The sequence below is a fragment of the Limulus polyphemus genome, unplaced genomic scaffold (genome assembly GCF_000517525.1).
Source record: "Limulus polyphemus unplaced genomic scaffold, Limulus_polyphemus-2.1.2 Scaffold3662, whole genome shotgun sequence".
NCBI classification, from domain to species: domain Eukaryota; kingdom Metazoa; phylum Arthropoda; class Merostomata; order Xiphosura; family Limulidae; genus Limulus; species Limulus polyphemus.
In genome coordinates, this window is record NW_013669272.1 from 36,219 (window position 1) to 55,859 (window position 19,641).

Below are 19,641 nucleotides of genomic sequence, written 5' to 3' on the forward strand. Positions count from 1 at the left end.
TAAGAACGAGAAAAGAAACAAGAAGAGAGACTACAGCAGTGGCAACTGGAACAAGAAAGGAAACAAGAAGTACAAATGGAAAACATTAGTAAATTTAAAAGCGAATTAGATACGTTAAAGGACGATCTATTGTCTTTTACACAAGGAGGATACATTGACCATCGACTTAATCAGCCCCAGACAATGGTAAGCCCCTTACAAAGCCCGCAGCTAAACCCTAATGCAGACATATTCAGTCCCGTTAGAAGTCACATCCCAGATATGAATGTCAGTAATATGAGTGATCCAGTGCGAAGGAAGCCACAGGAATTCGATGGGAAGGCACCGTGGGAAGCATATAGAGCACAATTTGAGCTACTGGCAGAGATGAATGGATGGACAGAGGAGCAGAAAGCTGTATTTCTGGCAACGAGCTTGAAGGGACAACCACTGGAAATACTTGGACAGTTGACAGCAGCCGACAGACACAACTATAGAGCACTGGTGTCGGCTCTAGAACTCAGGTACGGAACCCAAAATCAATCAGAAGTCTACAGAGCTAGGTTTAGGACGAGAGTCCATGCTAAATGGGAGAGCCTGCAAAGGCCTACCCAACTGCATCAACAAAACAGGGATCCACAAAATATTAACTAAACATGTTCATGTTTGGGCAGGAGGTACTACTCCTTGTTGATGCAATGTATGGTCCACTCCCACGAGAAGACGTCTCACAACTCCACAGGAATATATGGAGTAATTAAAATCTCCCATGGTTTCTGCATATGAGGTCAGATGAGGAGAAAGGAGTGACAAACAGCTCCAATCGTTGGCTGGGTCGTCGAAGTTGACCTCATAATCGATATGGATGAGAACGATCAATCGTCATGAGGTAGGACAATCATTAGGTGAAGACTGAAAGGGAGTAGTGATCATATCAAATTATGTTCACAGTATGATGTATGCACTTCATTGTTTGATTACCACCAGCTAGGATCATCATTAGATCAAGCACCAAATGACTGAAATGAAGGAGCTTTCCTTACTTTCTGAGCTATTGAGTGGTGTTAAGGTACAATATATATGTACTATATTGTAGGATTACCACTCGATTCACAACACAGCTGTTTGGTCGAGAAATCAACTGCTGAAAGGGCCTTTCGAACCTTACTTTCCAAGGTATCGGGCAATGTTGTCTGATGCGAATATTACTCGATAATTTACATCTAGGCACACAGATTGAAAAATCAAGGACTGTAAGAGAGTTGCAACCTTTGCTCTCCAAGCTCTCGAGTGGTGACGTGAAATACTACATCATATGGTTGTTACTCATTCAGCAAAGGCTAAGGCAGTTGGGGAGAATAAATATAGTATCTAGCACAGGAACGGTTTGCACATTTGAGGATGGTTGCTAGGAGGACGAAGACTCAGTTGAAAGGGTCTTACTTTTTGAAATACCAGGTGGGTGGTATCTTATGGTATGATGTAACCTCTACATTTTCTTTGGTTTTACCATTTGATTTATTTCTTAAGTCGGGATGGTTATGTGGTTTAGACATCAGTGACTGAAAGAGCATTGTGACGTTATCCAACGTTCCGAGAGTGACACACCCATAATCTAGCTGAGAGATGATAATGATATGTAACACCCTGCCCTGTATTAGCTAGATTCTCATTGATATACCTGGGAAGTACGCCGATTCTATGAGCAGCATGGGAGTTATGTTTCCTCTGAGTGTATATTGAGATAAGTAGTAACAACATAAACATTTATCCTGGCTGATTAGACATTTAGATAAGAAGTCTTAACTCATCTGAATTTTGTCAGTGATTATTTATTGTGTGATGACTGAAATATAAATGAATTGACAACTACTAGATGACACCACTATCACTACCAAAACAGTTTGAAAATGTAACCCAAACGTTACCGAAGTAAATCATACGAGAGCAGAATAAAATCTGTTATGAACTATTAGAGTAATTGTCATTGTGTAATGGTGATATACAAAACTTTCTATATTTTTCACTATTGTGCATACATAATTCTTGGTGTAGAGTTTATTCTGTCTCTTCCTAAAAGGGCAGCTGATCTTTCTTTAAGGTTTTGTTTTTGTTAATTCTTTTTTACTGATAGCATTTTCTCTTAGACTACCCCATATTCTGTACTAAAGTTTCTTATAAGTAAGTTAATTCTTTTCTTCATTAAAGGTTATTTTTCTGACTACCAAAGTGTGTACTTGCATGTCTTGCAATGTTAAAAAGTATAAGTATGTACTATTTTAAAGGGTATTTCTATGTTATGTTCTTAGAGGGTTCATTTTTGTATTGTTTAGTTTTCATTAATAAAAAGTTTGTTTTAGCATATATGTACGTATACATATCATTTAATCCTTTGACAAGATATTACATTTTCTTTTTTACGTGTGTATATATAAATATAATGTATTGTTGCGTCAGCGAGGTCACGTGACTCGTTCTCTCGAACCTCCGGGAATTGTCGGGAGATTACTAGATATAGGGTAGTCTGGTATATATAAGAGGGTGACAACGTGACGGGGAATAATGTGTGTGTAGACAGTGAGTAATTGATCTGCAGTGAGAAAGTATTGTTGAAGTTAACGTTCGTTATAGCGTTTGTTTTAGCGCGAATGTTGAAATCAAGTGTATCGTGAAGTTATATTCAGGAAGAATAAACCAGTTTTATTAAGTAAGGACTTGTGTCACTGAAGTTTCGTCGGAACGAATTTACGGAGAATCAATTAACAAACGGAGACGTAACAGTATATTAAACATACAGTTTTGTTTCGTTAAATGATTTATTTTTATTATTTTTGTATTATTTCATCATGAAACGTTTCACTTTAATTTTAACAAGTATCTTAAAAAACGTTTGCTATAATTATTTCACTTCATTGTATTATCTTGCATTCCTTTAAATCTTAGTTAACAGAATATTTCTTGCATTCGAGTAATGCAAAATCACGTAATGCAAAAGTACCCTTTGTTAAAGGGTATTTTTGCATTAAGTGAGTTCTTCTTTAAAGGTTTTATTTTTATATCACGTGTTTATTTATCTATGTAAAAGGTGTTTTTTTTATCTTTATGCATATAAATATACATAATTTGAAATTTAAAAGAGGTATCAGTATTATTTAACTGTTCTAAAAGGATTATGTAATATTGAATTATTAATATTATTATTTCCTTGTGTATCATATTTCATTTTGCTTAGGTAAAGGGTTTTTCATGTATTTAAATGCAGTTCTTTGTTAAAGGTTGTGTTGTCCTTGTGGCTTGTAATTAATCATACGAATAAAGGAAAGTTAACATGCTTCTTGGCCATACCTGAAAGTTAATGTTGATTTCCTTTAAAGTTGAAGTTAATTGTTGGTTTAAGTTCAATCCTGAAACACAGAGATAAAAAGAGAAACGTAAAATGCAGGCAAACCATATGTTTCCCACTATCGTTATTAATATAGAAATATTTTAATATTTTCATTTAGTCTATTTCTATCTAGTTTTGGCATAAACACGTGGTCCAGAATCCATTGAAAATGTTTTGTTCTAGTTGCCTTTGTGTCTTTGTTGTTCTGTAGCAGAGAGTACCTGTTTTGTCCGTAGAGATGTTGCCGCAACTTCACACTGCGTGTTGGAATAGGCCGTTAACAGCAATGTCCTTCTTACAGTTTTTGTATGTTGTACGAAAACGACTGGTCATGTGGTAACGCATACTGTACCTGAATAGAACCTAGATTTCCAGATTCCATAAGAAGTCTTGGTCCAGACAGAGTTCATCTTGGTTTCAACCTGATAGATCTCCAGACATATGTTTCTGTTCCATGATCCAGTAGTAGGAGATTGCCTTAGTATTAACGTAAGTGCACACCCTGTTTCTTTGCTTTATCTTATAATGATGATTGTTTACACTTTATATCACGTGTTCAGTCTATTTATTTCTTGCCCAGCTTAAAACTTAATCACTTAGTCACATTCCGTTTTCACTATCTATGTCACTTATGATCATTTTCATCACAAAATAATGAAATATTTCTTCAAACTTTCGCTTGACCCACCAATGGAAAGGATCACTGCCTTTTTATGCATAGCATGTTCCACTTTACAGCATTTTTTTTTCACGAGAAAATGCATGTGATACAACAAGGGAATGGCTAAGAACAATAGGTAGCTATGGCAAAAGGAATTTAGTCCCTGTCTTGACCAATGTTCTATTCTAAATCTATATACACTTATAGGAATAAATATTTAAACTTTTTTTTCTTTTGATGAATTGAAGAATTAAATTTATGAAACCTACTCTGATGCTTGAAGGGAAATAAATGCAGCTCAGAACACAGCTGTCCCTAATTTCGAACTGACATATTAGCAGGAACGGTAGTTTGTGAATAGCACCCATTGCCAGCTCATGGGTTACTCTTGTCTAGTGTTTAATTAGATTTGAATCTCACTTTTATAGCACACACCCACGTCCCCAAAGTGCGGATCGCGTTTTTCTGGCTACGGGACACAAACTCGAAATCCCCAGATTTACACTTTAACCACTATTCCTTGTCTGTCTAGTTTCTTTTTGATAGCTGAAGCAATCTCTATATAGTTTTAAGTTCAGTGAATAAAATACTAGCAATTTAAATTTAAATTTAGTTGAATATATGTCTATAAATTATATCTTTATCTCTTCGAAAAATGGATTCAAAGACACTGAAATGGAAAAATCCCTTTAAAGATAAATATATGTCTCATTTGATGAAGTTTCTGAGAAAAGTTAAATATACACCATGTGTTCCAAAATTGTTTCCATTAGTTGTGATATTTACGTGATGAAACTGAAATGTTTTAAATTGATAATACAGTACGTGTAAAATGCTTATTTTGTTCAAAATACGAATAACAGTTTGTTGCTTACCACTAGAGGTCAGGCAAACCGCAAACATGAGCTCTGAGCATCGCGGGATGTATCGAACCCTATTTCCTATTAGTTATACGTACTTCACCATTGAAGTGAAATATACGATAGAGCACCACAGTGGCTGACCAATCAGAAAGCAAGCAGGAATTATGATGGTTATAACAATCACTACGACTTAATTAGAATAAAAATGGTAGTGGATTAGTAACCAGTTTAACAATAACGGCGATTTGCCCTTCAGAGATCATAAAGCATTTCTTTGAGAAAGGTTTCATTCTCGCGGAGGTAGTACAGTTATTGAGCGTTTGACAGAGTTTAGGCTAAGGTGCATTGTCTTAGTTCTACTTTGTTCCGTAAGACTGCTACAATCATAACATGAAGGAAATTATACGACAGAATTTACGTCGAAGCAATGTCCGTCTAGCTTTATTGACAGCTTTCTATATATTGGTTTTAACGATCGGTGCTTTGATATTTTGGGCTACAGAGTCTCCTGAAGAAATCGATATGATACACATGCTTCGCAGTAAACGCTCTCAGTTCCTGGATGACTATTCTTGTGTTACTGGTAAGCACACATTTAAAACTTGAGAACTATGGGCCTTTCTATTTCATCAGAATTAAAACCTTTTTTTTTAATTATTTTTGTATTTCTAGTAGTGACACAATTTTGCATTATCATCAAAAATCAAATCATTATTTAAATTTACCTTTCCAATCTCTTAAAAACGATCAAGAAAACCAGTAAGAGCGAATTAAATACTTTTATATATATATAAATATATGTATGTGTGTATGTAAGAACTGATTTTCACTTTAAGTTTAATTGAAAAACAAGATTTGGTTTAGATTCACCGATGAGGCCTTTTAGACGCATTTTTCTTAGCTTTTTATGCACCAAACTACTTGTATGTTCGTTTCTTTGATGGATACAGGATTCATGATACCATGATACGTACAAAAACATGTAAATACAACATACCATCAATATTGTAATTAATCCCACAAGTTACTGGGTTTCCCTGTGTATTTTACGTAAAACATGAGTTACTTCATCCGCTGTTCTTTTTTTTTGTTATTTTTGCCAGTTCGTTACCATGAGTATTGTGAGAGACAAAATCATAAAATTACTTAATTAATGTGACGCAATATTTGAATAGTATAAAAGAAACAGATCTGTCATTATACCTACAGATATGTAATAGAATTTTGTCGTAAGTATAACTATAGTTGTTCTTTGAAATGTTATAATATTACGTAAGAAATGTTATAGTTTCAAGTATATCGTTAAAGTATGAAACGAGTGATCCTGTAAAGACGTTTGTGTATGGGCCAAGACGGATTTTTCGAAGTCTTTATTTGTGTAAAATTAAAGGGAAGTACGTGTAGGTTCTATGTTTGCCTGTTGCTAGCCTAAACGCCAAACCGCTCACATTGACACATCGAATAACACACAGTGTTACGTCTTATACTGACATCATTTAGTGTTATATATTAAATGCATGGTATGAACGTATGTTATTTTGTACTTACCTATTGTCATCTTGGTGCGATGTCCATTTGGAGTTTCAAGTCCCCAATATTTACCATCTTCAACTAAAAGGGAACCCTCTCGTGTCAAAAAACTTCAAATAGAAACTGTATTATTGTTAACTTATACCGAAGCAACCTAGCGCTCGTATACGTGGTATTCAACTAAAGCAAAGTATTAGCATGTTCCGTTTTAGCCTGTTGCCATGCTAAAAGTGCATTTTTTGATATGGCAAACTATTATAGTATATTTATCCCTTTATACCGATTTTATGTCAAAGCTGCTTAGGCTAATTTCTAATTACTGATCAGGGGAAAGGCAATCAGTCAGTAGCACCATCCACGCTAAGGGATTGATTATCACTCTTATAACACACACATAGCTTAAATTGGTGGTAATATTTTGCGGTATCGCACGAATTTGAAACCAATTTCAAAAATCCAGAACTCCACTCTAGGACCAATTTGCGTCCGAATTAAATGCAGAAAAATGTAAGAACATGCCGACTTTAAGGCCAAGTGCCATTATTTATGCCTAGCAGATGTGTATTCATCAATATGACCATACTTACCTAGGCATTGACTACACAGTTCTACTATGAGCAAACAGCTGCACATGATGCAATTAGAACTACGTGTAACACTTTCCCGTAAGTATTATATTTAGTGATACACAATTAGTAACATAAATATAGAAAAAACAACTAGTACTTCTGAATGATCTCGTCATTCACTGAAAAGTGCTTGCTTGTATGTGTCATACTGTTTTATTTATTTTCTGTTATGAGTAAGTGGTCTTTCCCCTTGGTTCTGACAGTCTTAACAATTGTTCCAGTAAATATACATACATCAGTATAATATTTGGCACTTGTTGACAAAACGACTTCCAGTGTAGACATCAATATATAGCACTTTGTTGACACAACGACTTCCAGTGTAGACATCAATATATAGCACTTTGTTGACACAACGACTTCCAGTATAGACATCAATATATGGCACTTTGTTTAAACAACGACTTCCAGTATAGACATCAATATATGACACTTTGCTGAAACAACGACTTCCAGTGTAGACATCAATATATAGCACTTTGTTGACACAACGACTTCCAGTGTAGACATCAATATATGGTACTTTGTTTAAACAACGACTTCCAGTGTAGACATCAATATATGACACTTTGTTGACACAACGACTTCTAGTGTAGACATCAATATATGACACTTTGTTGACACAACGACTTCCAATCTCACATGAGCACCCATAAGAGTGAAGGATAATATACAAACTATATAAACAAGTTTAAATATTATATAGGAGATGGTAATTAAAATATAAATCTTTTTTGTGAAGAATAGAATATTTTCCGTAAATGTAATTGAAATTTTCAATGGAAACAGCATCTCGAACGGGGCTAAATGGTCACATTCAAAGACATCTGGTAGTTAGGTATAGCCATTACAATTTTGAACTATTGATCAGATGGAGGGCAGCCAAGTAGTAGCATCCGCCGCCTCAGGGTTTTTGTCTGCTTCCTTGAAACAAATAACGAATTTGATTCCCTGTTATAACGTGCCCACAGCTAAAAGTGTGGAGCGTGTTACATCTCGAACCCCAAACTTTTAGATCTGCAGTCTGACGTGCTGACTACTAGGCCACGCTTGGCCCATTGTCCACGAAAAACTTGCTGTTTCTCCAGCGTTCATAAGGTTCAAGTTAAGAGTAAAACTTGAATGTCTTTTATTTTCGTGTAAACAACTTTCACAGCTGAGTGCGACTGCAGATGGATAGATATGTGATTATTTTGAAATAAATAGATAATCCGTGTCTTGAGTTCCCTGGATGAAGTGAGCTTAACAAGTTGTGATATATTATGCAACTTTAATCATTTAAATAATTTGGCGACTTATATGTATATCTGTTCTTATGAAGTCGTCTGTCGATAATCAAATTATCCAACTGACAGCCTAAATACGTGTAAGAAGATGAGATTCACTTTATCATTAGATCTGTGAGGGGAAAGGGTTGTGTTTTATTTGTTGCACTAAAAGTTATTATAGAAATCTGTACAATTTGTCCAAAAATCCTTTGTATCTCCTAGACATCAGGAGTTTGGTATTGTCAGCTTCAAGTCATGTCGTCCACTATCAGCTCTGTGGTATCATTGATATTATTTATATCAATATCATTCGAAAAGAAAGCGTACAACAACAGACTAGGATAAATGTACTTCACAACAACAGACTAGGATAAATGTACTTCACAACAACAGACTATGATAAATGTACTTCACAACAACAACAGACTAGGATAAATGTACTTCACAACAACAGACTAGGATAAATGTACTTCACAACAACAAACTAGGATAAATGTACTTCACAACAACAAACTAGGATAAATGTACTTCACAACAACAGACTAGGATAAATGTACTTCACAACAACAGACTAGGATAAATGTACTTCACAACAATAGACTAGGATAAATGTACTTCACAACAACAGACTAGGATAAATGTACTTCACAACAACAGACTAGGGTAAATGTACTTCATTCTTGGACTTACTCAATTTAACATTTCGTAAAATTTGACTAAAATCTTTTGGTATTTTAATATGAAGATAAGAGAGAAAATCGGCAAAATCTTGTAATACTTAAATATGAAGATAAGATAGAAATTCGGCAAAATCTTGTGGTACTTTAATATGAAGATAAGACAGAAAATAGACAAAATCTTGTGGTTTTTATAAATATAAAGATAAAGCAGAAAATCGTTAAATCACGTGGTTTCAATATGAAGATAAGACAGAAAATCGGTAACAGAATTTTATTCTGACACACGCAGATAATGCTCTTACTACACACATCCTTATCATGTTAACTGTTCTCTACAATGATCAAAGTTGTGGCACATACGAAAGGGAAAATTTCGTTTTGCTGTTAACTGAATGGTAGATTATTTAACATGTCACTTCGGGAAGATTATTTAAAATGTCACTTCGGGAAGATTATTTAACATGTCACTTCGGGAAGATTATTTAAAATGTCACTTCGGGAAGATTATTTAACATGTCACTTTGGGAAGATTATTTAAAATGTCACTTCGGGAAGATTATTTAACATGTCACTTCGGGAAGATTATTTAACATGTCACTGTTTCGGGATTGTAGAAACTTGTATTTATTGTGACGAAAGCACAGCAGAACGTTTTCGATCGCACAATCAATAAACTCTGTTGTCTCACCTCTCCCCACACACACCCCCACTAGAGCATGTGAAAATGACTAATCATTTCTTACTCTGATAAGCTCGTGGAAAATAATAATGCTTTGTATAAAAATATATATTTCATCACAGTTCTTTTTTTCTACCGACTGACAAAAGTAATTTATATCTGCGTACATTTTTTAAGTATTGGTTTTGAGAATATGAAGGTTTTAATTTATGCCTTTTTATTGTGAATTATAAATCAAGAAACCGTGTTCTAGTCAGTCGCCGTTATTTGAATTCATGCGCACAAGTTTTTCACTACTATTAGCATATTTCCGTCGCAATTCTTTGTTCATTCATCATAACATGAGAACGACAGGCGAAAGTTTGAGACTTTTTATCTTAGATATAATTATTATTGTTGTTGTTGTAACAATTTCTATTCTTGGGCGGATTCTGTTTTTTTTATTCGCTAAGACAATAATGCAAACTTCAGCCCATTTAACGATAACTAAAGCGTTTTTGCCCCCCAGAACTTAACGTTCTGCGCATTTGTTTTCAGTGGTATAACTTTTGTTTTGGAATTTTTGACAAAATTAATTCTAAGTAGTTTTTAGAACTTGAAATTTTAAGAGTCGTGAAAATAAACTTTCACTCAAAAATTAAAAGCGTCAAACTAAAAGTTGCTCAAATTATTTCAAACAAATGAGCAAGTATATTTACTATTTCGTCTCTAAAACTTTCCATTAAAAGTAGTTGAAAAAAACCGTGCAGTGAATCCCCAGTTTAAATATAATATCCATAAACAGTGGTTATTCCTATTTCTGGGGGGGGGGGGGTTTGACTCGCAATCTGAGGGTCGCGGGTTCGAATATCTGTCACACCAAACATACTCGCCCTTTCAGCCGTGGGGGCGTTATAATGTGACGGTCAATCCCACTATTCGTTGGTAAAAGAAGTTGGCGGTGGGTGGTGATAACTAACTGCCTTCCCTCTAGTCTTACACTGTTAAATTAGGGACGGCTAGCGCAGATAGCCCTCCTATAGCTTTGCGCGAAATTCAAAAACAAACAAATCCTATTTCTGGGGCCCTCCAGTGGCACAGCGGTATGTCTGCTGTGGGCAGAGCACAGATAGCCTATTGTGTAGCTTTGTTCTTAATTACAAACGAACCTATTTCTGGGTATTTTGCCGCTTCTTCTTCTAGCCCATGGTTGAGAAAATCAAAGTTCAACGTATAGTTGTTAGTCAAACTTGGTTTAATCGATTAATATTGTATTGCTATACTTTTAAAGAATCAATCAGTGTTAATTTCACATATTTCGACTGGCCCAGGAGTATTAACATAGAAAATCAGTAGCAGGAGTGTAAAATTATTTTCGGGATTTAAACTGCAATCATGTTAGACTGATTAGTATCCCTTATTTACAAGGATAATTGCCGAAAATACCGCTAGGAGAAAGGATACTCAACGGAGGATCGAAGGCAGGGATTCTCAAAGTGTGGTACGTGGAGATAATGTCTGTGGTACACGACACAATTAATATAAAAAATCATAAAATTTGTAATAAGCCTTATCTGACCTTTCTACGTTCATATACGTACTGCTCTCCTCGCCCTCTACTTGCATAGACTCGCAGTATTTTCTTTCCTTAAAATTGACAAAAAATGATACCACATATTCTAAAGTCGCACTAGAAAAAACAATCGCATCCTTTGCATTAATGGGTAAGTGTTAAAAATATAAAATTTTGTTACGAGGTTTTTATCTTTGTTTTTTTAAGTTAGGCCTAGGTTTGTAATTTCAAAAAATTAAACAAAAAGTGGTACGCAAGCCTAAAACGTCGTGGTGTAAGCCTGGTGTAAGGTGTAGTTGTATTTTTGTAGTTTACCTGCCACTTATAATTAAAACTAATTATTATTCATTGTGATTTTTATTGAATATTTTATCAACTTTTCTGGTAGAAGCTATTACATAATATCAACTAATCTTGAACTAGTTCCAAAATACCTTTTTCCAGCTCTAGGGTACAGGCGTTCTTCACGTATGCGCTACCCAAACACACTTATGTCGTGCGGTCAAAACAACCTGCAGGGCAGACACACTGTGTGTTATTAACAGGAGTGATAGTTTAGCGATTTTCCACCTTATGTAGCTCGGACTGTGGTAATCCAAACTATCGTATATATTCAGTGGGTGTGCTCTACTGGACCCTTACTTCACTTATCAAATTTCAAGGTAATCCATTAAAAAATACACAAGATATAAAATCTCCAATTTTGATTGAATTTTTCCTTTTTTTATGTTTCGGACAGAAAGTACGGAAATTTAGTTGATGTAAAAACATACTTAGGTTTTATGGATTTCAAATCCATTGATCGTTACAACCTACAATTAGGTAACAAATTTGGTCTAAATATAAGCTACATGTGCAAATTTATTCAACAAAATTCGCTCAAATTTGACCAAAATTCTTGTGTACGCCTACACAAAAAGTCGCGTGAGCTATCGGTCTAAAACATTTTTTACAGCTTCACCTAAGAGTAAAAGTGGACCGTTTTTCGTTTTTATCATTCGGATTAAAACGGCTGATTTAGAGCAGTAAAACTATAAGATGAAAGGGCGTGCAGATACATAAGTATTGGTTAGGCCAAGCAAACTAGATTAGAAGTTTCTAGCTAAGTTTTCAAAAGAATCATACGATTATTATTCATTATTCATTGCCAACTTCTCAGCACAAATTTACTAAATTTTATGAAATTATCCTAATTAAAGAGGGTTTAGCATCACGTGATATTAGCTTAAGTAATTACCGTAAGTAATGATGCTTGATACGGCTTTACCGAGTGCATATGGATGATGACAAGAAACTATTAATCTAGATTCCATGGCGTTACTAAAAAGGAAATTATTAACACTGTTTTAGAGATGAAAACCTACATCCATATATTTTAAATAATCTGATTTGTTCTGTAAAGTATAAGTCTGCTCCGAATAATAAAGCTAATGTGGTTTCTATCGAGTTTCACTTTCTTACTTGCTTATTGTTTGTTGGTGTATATTGACAAAAGTCATGATATCTAATCAAAAACACCTTAGGGATGAAGAAAAGGTGCGGCCAAAAAGGATTGAGTGTGCCACTTAAAGAAATGAAATCAAAATTGGCGGCTAAACTGGTAGTTACACTTATAGCATTGATAAGAATTTTACAGCAAATATTCATTCTAGGCCAAGTTTTCTGTTCAATTTGGGGCATGATGGTGGGTAAAACAAAATACGTGGCCTGGCTAACTAATGAATAAATATTTGGTGTAAAATTCTTATCAGTGCTATAAGTGTAGCTACCAGTTTTGCCGCCAATTTTGATTTTATTCCTTTAAGTCGCACGCCGAATCCTTTTTTGGCCGCACCTGTTCTTCACGCTTAAGGTGTTTTAGATTAGGTACATATTAAGCTATATCGGTGCGGTAACTATCCGATATCAAGGAAACTTTCTGTCTGTCTGTGGACGCATCTCCTTCTAAACGAGTTGACCGATCCAGCAATTTTGTTTAATTGCGTTTGTAAATTGGTTGCTACTAATGATAATGTTAGTGCACTTTTCCACACTGCAACATCATCAGTTGTGATGAGTATCCTTGATTTGGATCCTTCACGGGCATGTCGATAGCATACATGATAAATAAGATAGGGCTGACCACCTCTGACACCTACCTCAAGAGTAAATGGCTCCGAGAAGTTTCACTTTACATTTTCTGTTTTCCAGAAAGTTTTACAGCCAGCGAATAATACCGCGCGCACGCGGCAGTTCCATTTCTGACATGGGGAACCTTAGATCGTTGTGCCATACAGTGTCGAATGTTTTCTCAATATCAAGAAAGCATGCAACAGTGCATTCGTTCTTATTAAAACTGTCTACGATGGATTTAGCTAGTATAACTAAATGGTCTGTCGTTTGTCTGAATTTTCTGAATCCATTTTTAATTTCAAGTAACTTTCATGTGCTCTCCAAGATTGTGGAGAGTCTATATTATACTGATTATTCTTTTTTTTAAAATGTTGTCTTCACAGCTGGTCATGCTGATCGGGCGGTAGCTGTTCGGTTTATTGGCTGGCTTTCCTTCTGTATGGGTCCCCCGGTGGGACAGTGGTAACTCTTCGGATTTACATTGCTAAAATCAGGGGTTGGATTCCCCTCGGTGGACACAGTTTTGCTATAACGCAAGCAAACACCTTATTAAGACATTCGCTTGAAACTGGGATGTATTCAGAGTTTAAGTATAGATTTAAAAGGGCTGTAAGGTGTTCAAACAATCTCTGGGTGCCTTTTTTGAGGAGGATAGCCTGAACGCCATCTTCTCCTGGAGCTTTGTTTTTTGTTGTTTTTATTGTTTGTATAACCTCTGTTTTTGCTTCAGCTTTGGTCATTTGGTATGCTGTATGATTATTGTTCTTATCGTCATATGTTGGCTGTTTGGTTATATATGTTGGGAATTGTGGTGTGCACATATTTATTATAAAAACGTTTATTCCTGTTTGGTTAATGGTGTGCCCTTAACGTATTTTGTAGGTGTTAGGTGTTGTTTAAATGCTTCTGCTTTGGCTTTGTTGGTGTGTGCCGTCATAGTGTTATGTGTTTCTAGTGGTGGGTATGTACGTGTTGAGTTTCCTGCATTTGTGAAGCTTTTAGATATGTCCAGAACTGCTTTGATACTGATTTTATCGTCTAGTTGTCAACAATATTGGTTCCAGTTTTCTTGTTTTAATAGTTGAACTTCTATTCTTGTTTTGTTCCTGAGTGTGTTTATTTGTGTTTTAATTGTTGGATATCTGCTTTGCATATATTGTCTACGTAATTTTCGTCGTTCCTTTTTTCATTGTTATTAATTGTGTGTGTTGAGTGTTGTTTATGTATTGTGTGTTTTGTTAAAAGGCACTCAGTGACTGTTTATTAGCTTTGGCAAAATTTTATCTAGAAATGATTTGTATTCATTCCAGTTTGCTTTTTGGTAAGTTAGTTTTTCAGCTTGCTTTGATTAACCCTTATGGGGGGTGGGGTGAGATTGAATAAACGCCAAATGGGAAGGTGATCACTATCCAGATCATATCCAACTTGAAAATTAATAAATTTTTGGTTCACACTGTATGAACTAAAACATAGATCCAGTATGTTACTGGCATTATAAGCATAAGAAATATATGTAGGGGTGGCATCATTCAGTAATACAACATTTGTGTTATCTATGAAATCTAGCAGACGTGTACCGTTTGTGTTTGTTTCTCTACAGTCAAAATATCTAAGTTTGCTATTGAAATCATCTTTGAATATTGAGTTTAGGTTGAAAGAATGAGTGTTGTTTGATAAGTTTAATCTGTGGCTTTGAATGGTGAGCAGTAAATGTCTGCCACAGTTACAAACATGGCAATGTTTATATACCCATCATCGTTCAGCTAAATCTATTGTTTTTATATAAAGGAGTTTCACTTTTGACTAATATGTCTTGTTTTATTTGTTGGGTAAAGTCTTCAATCTCGTCTTTCGTGGAAGCACGTGCATCTTGGATGTTGGTATGTTGTACGATGAATTTATTTGAGGAAAGATCCTGTAATTGATGTAATTATTTGTGATATATACGTTTTGATATGTTGCGTTATTGTAATTAGTATGTCTATGCAATTTTTTGTTTGTGGTGGATTGGTATATTCCGCTGTGAAGTCTGTGGAAATGTTTTTAAAATTGTCCTTGAATAGGTGTTATGTTTCTCTGCTTTCGGTATTTGCAGTTGTTTTCTGGTTTTCCCTTGTTTGAGTGGATTTTGTGGCTTAAGTATTTTGAGGCTGTTCATGTGACGGTTGTTGTGTCACTTCGTGAGGATTGTTCTGTATTGTCTTGTTGTTGAACTGTGGTTTCAGTACTGAAGCATATGTTGTGTTCGACTGTAGTTGCAATGCCCCAAATTCAGACGGTAGAAATCTTGACTGCATCTCTGCTGTGAAATGGGCTGCTTTGAACAAGAAGTGACGCAAATGCATTGCCATTTCTGACAAGTTTCTCGACTCGACTGCTACACCTCCTAACTTCCGATCCAATTCCTCTGTCTTACAACAATTTTCTTGGAGAATGAACGTTACTGAAAATCCTCGCAGATATTTTGCTCATTCTTAGCTAACTTGTGTGTGTTTTTCTCGTTTTCAAGGGATGAAAATAACCTACAAAACTTTTAAGGTAAACCATTTATAATGCAGTACAAAAGCTTTAAAAACAAAGCCCATTATGGACTAAGAGTTCACTTTTACCTGTAGACTTTCACCGGATCTGTCTGGTTTTCACCAAGGGCAGAGCTGGGTATATAATTTGGTGTTTAAAAACTTAAGTCAACTTGCACATCTACTTAATTATATATATATATATTTAGTTTCTCGTGGGCTTAGGTAAAGAACGTAATATCACTATGCACTGAAATATATTCACATTTTCTTTTATTGATTGTAATGTTTTTCCCTCCCTTTCAAAATATTTTTCTGGGAACATTTTGACCCAAATTAATGATTTGATTCTTTTTCAAATTTTCGTGCAAAACTACATGAACGGCTATTTTCGCTAGCCGTCCATAATTTAGAAGTGTTAGACTAGAGGAAAGGCAGCTAGTCAACGTCTCCCACCGCCAACTCTTGGGCTACTCTTTTATCAACGTCTCCACGGCTGAAAAAGCAAGCATGTTCGGTGACGGGATTCGCACTCACAGATTGCTATTCGAGTGACCTAACCACCAGGTCATGCCAGACCTAAAAAATCAATGAGGCAGCAAGTAAAATTTTAAATCTTCTCAGTTTTGGTAAAGTGAAGTTCTTCACCCGATTGAAGACCATCAACCGTTTCTGTTTCTATATATTTTTCTCTTTGTTTCTTCGTTTGTAATTAAGCACAAAGCTACAAAATGGGCTATCTATGCTCTGCCCGTCACGGGTATCGAAGCCCGGATTCTAGCGTTGTAAGTCCGCAGACATACCGCTGTGCCACTGGAGGGCTATATATAGAAGTTAAATTCTATGACGAGGAACCCACTTTGAGAATAATGATAAACTTATATTAAAGTTTTTCTTCATTACCCATTCAAGCCGTCTCCAACCATTATTAAAACAGAAGTTAGTCTAAAGAAATATTAAATATTGAGCCAAGATGTCAGGGCAACAAATTTTAGGTTATAAAAAACAGAAAATTATTTTTTTTTCGTTTTTGGAGCTGCAACTTTACCACTTTCCTCCCACTAAAAAGCCCCAGTGGCACAGCGGCATGTCTGCGGACTTACAACGCTATAAACCGGGTTTCGATACCCGTCGTGGGCAGAGCATAGTTAGCCCATTGTGTAGCTTTGTGCTTAACCTCAAACAAACAAAACAAGCACTAAAAAATAAATAAATAAAGGCTGCTAAATCGTTGAAACAAGATATTTATTGATCTGGTTTAATCTTACTTTTCTGATGATCCAGAGAATTTGGAATTTAATTAAATGCTGAATCTCGCGGAAAATAATTACTCTTCAACTAGCCAAAGAGAGAGAAAACGGCACTACCAACAGTGCAGATAACCTCGCCCAAATTTGGTACTGCCAGTAAAGCGAAAAGTCTCGCGAAACTTGGTACTGCCCAGCAGTGTGGATAGCTTCAGCCACAAGCTCCACGCAACAAGATGTAGCCCCCCCCCCCAGTGGCACAGCGGTATGTCTGCGGACTTACAACGCTAGAAACCTGGTTTCGATACCCGTGGTGGGCATAGCACAGATAGCCCATTCTGTAGCTTTGTGCTTAACTTCGAACAAACAAACAAGATGTAGGCCTAGCTTAAAAACAACGCTGAACAATCACTTACTTGTAGCCCCCCAGTGGCACAGCAGTATGTCTGCAGACTTACAACGCTAGAAGCCGGGTTTCGATACCCGTGGTGGGCAGAGCACAGATAGCCCATTGTGCGGCTTTGTGCTTAATTATAAACAAAAAACAAACACTTACTTGTAACTTCTCCTATATCTCTAGTACTTCGTTGAAACACAATCTCAGCATTTACATACTGAATTAAGTGACCAAGTAACAGATAAACTAACACACTCGTTGAATCAATAATCAATCAATAACTAAGTGTATTTAATCATCCAAATCACTTCCCAGACAGTTCTAGAGATGAAGACACACACACATCACGTGAAATAAAAAACTTCGTCTAGCCAAACGCAATACAAGCGTCTAAATTAAAAACAAAGAAACAAAGCGTACAACATTATCATGGACTTAATCGGTCTCCACGGGTCCGGTTTATTGGATTACCGGGAAATTGAGTGGGCCAACTTCTCTCGTGCAGTGTTGAGTTGACAGACAACTTTAAGAGCAATGAGAAACTTGTGTAATAGTGTGCCACTTTACTTTAGCAATGGTATCTTCACATATCTTGACTGGCACACGAGTGTTAACCCAGAAAGTATTGGTAAGCAAACTCGATTTGGTTTTGTTGGTACCAGAATTTTCTATTATATAATATATCGGAAATCTTTTGGGGGAAATATTTTATATGCAGATTAGCCAAATTCACTATTTTTTTTTGTTCTATTTTTCTTCTGTATCCACTGAAACACAAGACTACTTTACGGCTTGGTAGATCTGATATCATGAATCGTGTTGAAATTGTAAAAATAATTAAATTTCTCTGGGAAAATATGAACTTTACTTTGGGAAAAAGGCCCGGCATGGCCAGGTGGTTAGGGCGCACGACTCGCAATCTGAGGGTCGCGGGTTTGAATCCCCGTCCCACCAAACATGCTCGCCCTTTCAGCCGTGGGGGCGTTATAACGTGACGGTCAATCCCACTATTCGTTGGTAAAAGCGTAACCCATGCTGGGCCTATTCAATTAGTGAAGGTAAGGAAATGCCGTTATATCAAATACATTATATTAGTGTTGTTACCTGTAGTTTAGGCTACACAGTGGTTTAATGTGGTGGATACATAATTAGGGTTGATTTTAACTAGCTACGCTAAGTCGGCCAAATTTTGGGGTTGATTTTAACTAGCTACGCCAAGTCGGCCAAATTTGCTCAAGTCGCCATAGCAATGACACCGAGAAATTTACCAAAGCTAAATTTTCATATGTCTAGTTTAACACGTTTACGTCATCATTTATGAACTACATCACTCCATGTGTAACCGAAACTTGAAGACTACATCTATAATAGGTAATATGCATATAAAAAAAAAACGTTCTTCAAAGTGGATTTTTGCACATTTTCGGTATGTTATAAAAATCAAATTCGCCATTCCAGAAATGCCAAAAATATGTTGGTAAAACATTTTCCAGGACTAACCCTCAAAACCTGTACTATAGTAACATGAAAAATCATAAAAGAATGCCCCCCAGTGACACAGCGATATGACTGCGGACTTACAACGCTAGAAACCGGGTTTCGATACCCGTTGTGAGCAGAGCATAGATAGCCCATTGTGTAGCTTTGTGCTGAACTACAAACAAACATAAAAGAATTTTCTCTATATGTTTCCACCAAAGATGTTAGAAATTTCTAACGTCTTTCGTTTCCACAGTCAAAGTTATACCTATAGAAATGCCAGCAGAGAGCATTACTAATAGAAGGTTGACAGGTTAACAAGCTTAATTTATATCCTTACATTCGACGAAAGCTTCCTTGTAGAGAGATAAAAGGCACTTAAAAGTACCGTCATAAAAGCACTAACTCAACTACGGGAAGGTTTAAGATAAGAAAAATTGGCTTGTCGTTATACTTTCTTCTCGAAACGGTTTACAAAATTCTTGAAATTTTAAAGACTGCGAACAATTTAACGAAACTACATGGATATAATTTTGAAATTCGTGCATGTACGGTACAGTCCGCCTCAGATGTTTGCATCTATATAAATATCAATAATATATAATAAATAATATATCAATGTAACTACTTCGCAGGGTGTGGATGGATCTTCACCAAAATT

The 19,641-nt window shown here is 35.8% G+C and overlaps 1 protein-coding gene across 3 annotated transcripts in view; it reads left to right on the forward strand.

The window, feature by feature from the left end:
* Window positions 1-5,001: 5,001 nt before the first annotated feature.
* Window positions 5,002-19,641, forward strand: part of LOC106469801 (potassium channel subfamily K member 1-like) — a 72,901-nt gene continuing 58,261 nt past the window's right edge. For 2 of the 3 annotated variants that reach the window (XR_002612919.1, XM_022398362.1), the window contains exon 1: window positions 5,002-5,471. Coding sequence is in view for 2 of the 3 variants with exons in the window: in XM_022398362.1 (XP_022254070.1) it covers window positions 5,279-5,471 (193 nt within the window). In the remaining variant the exon portion in view is untranslated. Of the gene's footprint in view, window positions 5,472-17,944; window positions 18,130-19,641 lie in introns of those variants that run through there. The other variant, XM_022398363.1, reaches the window with a different exon arrangement.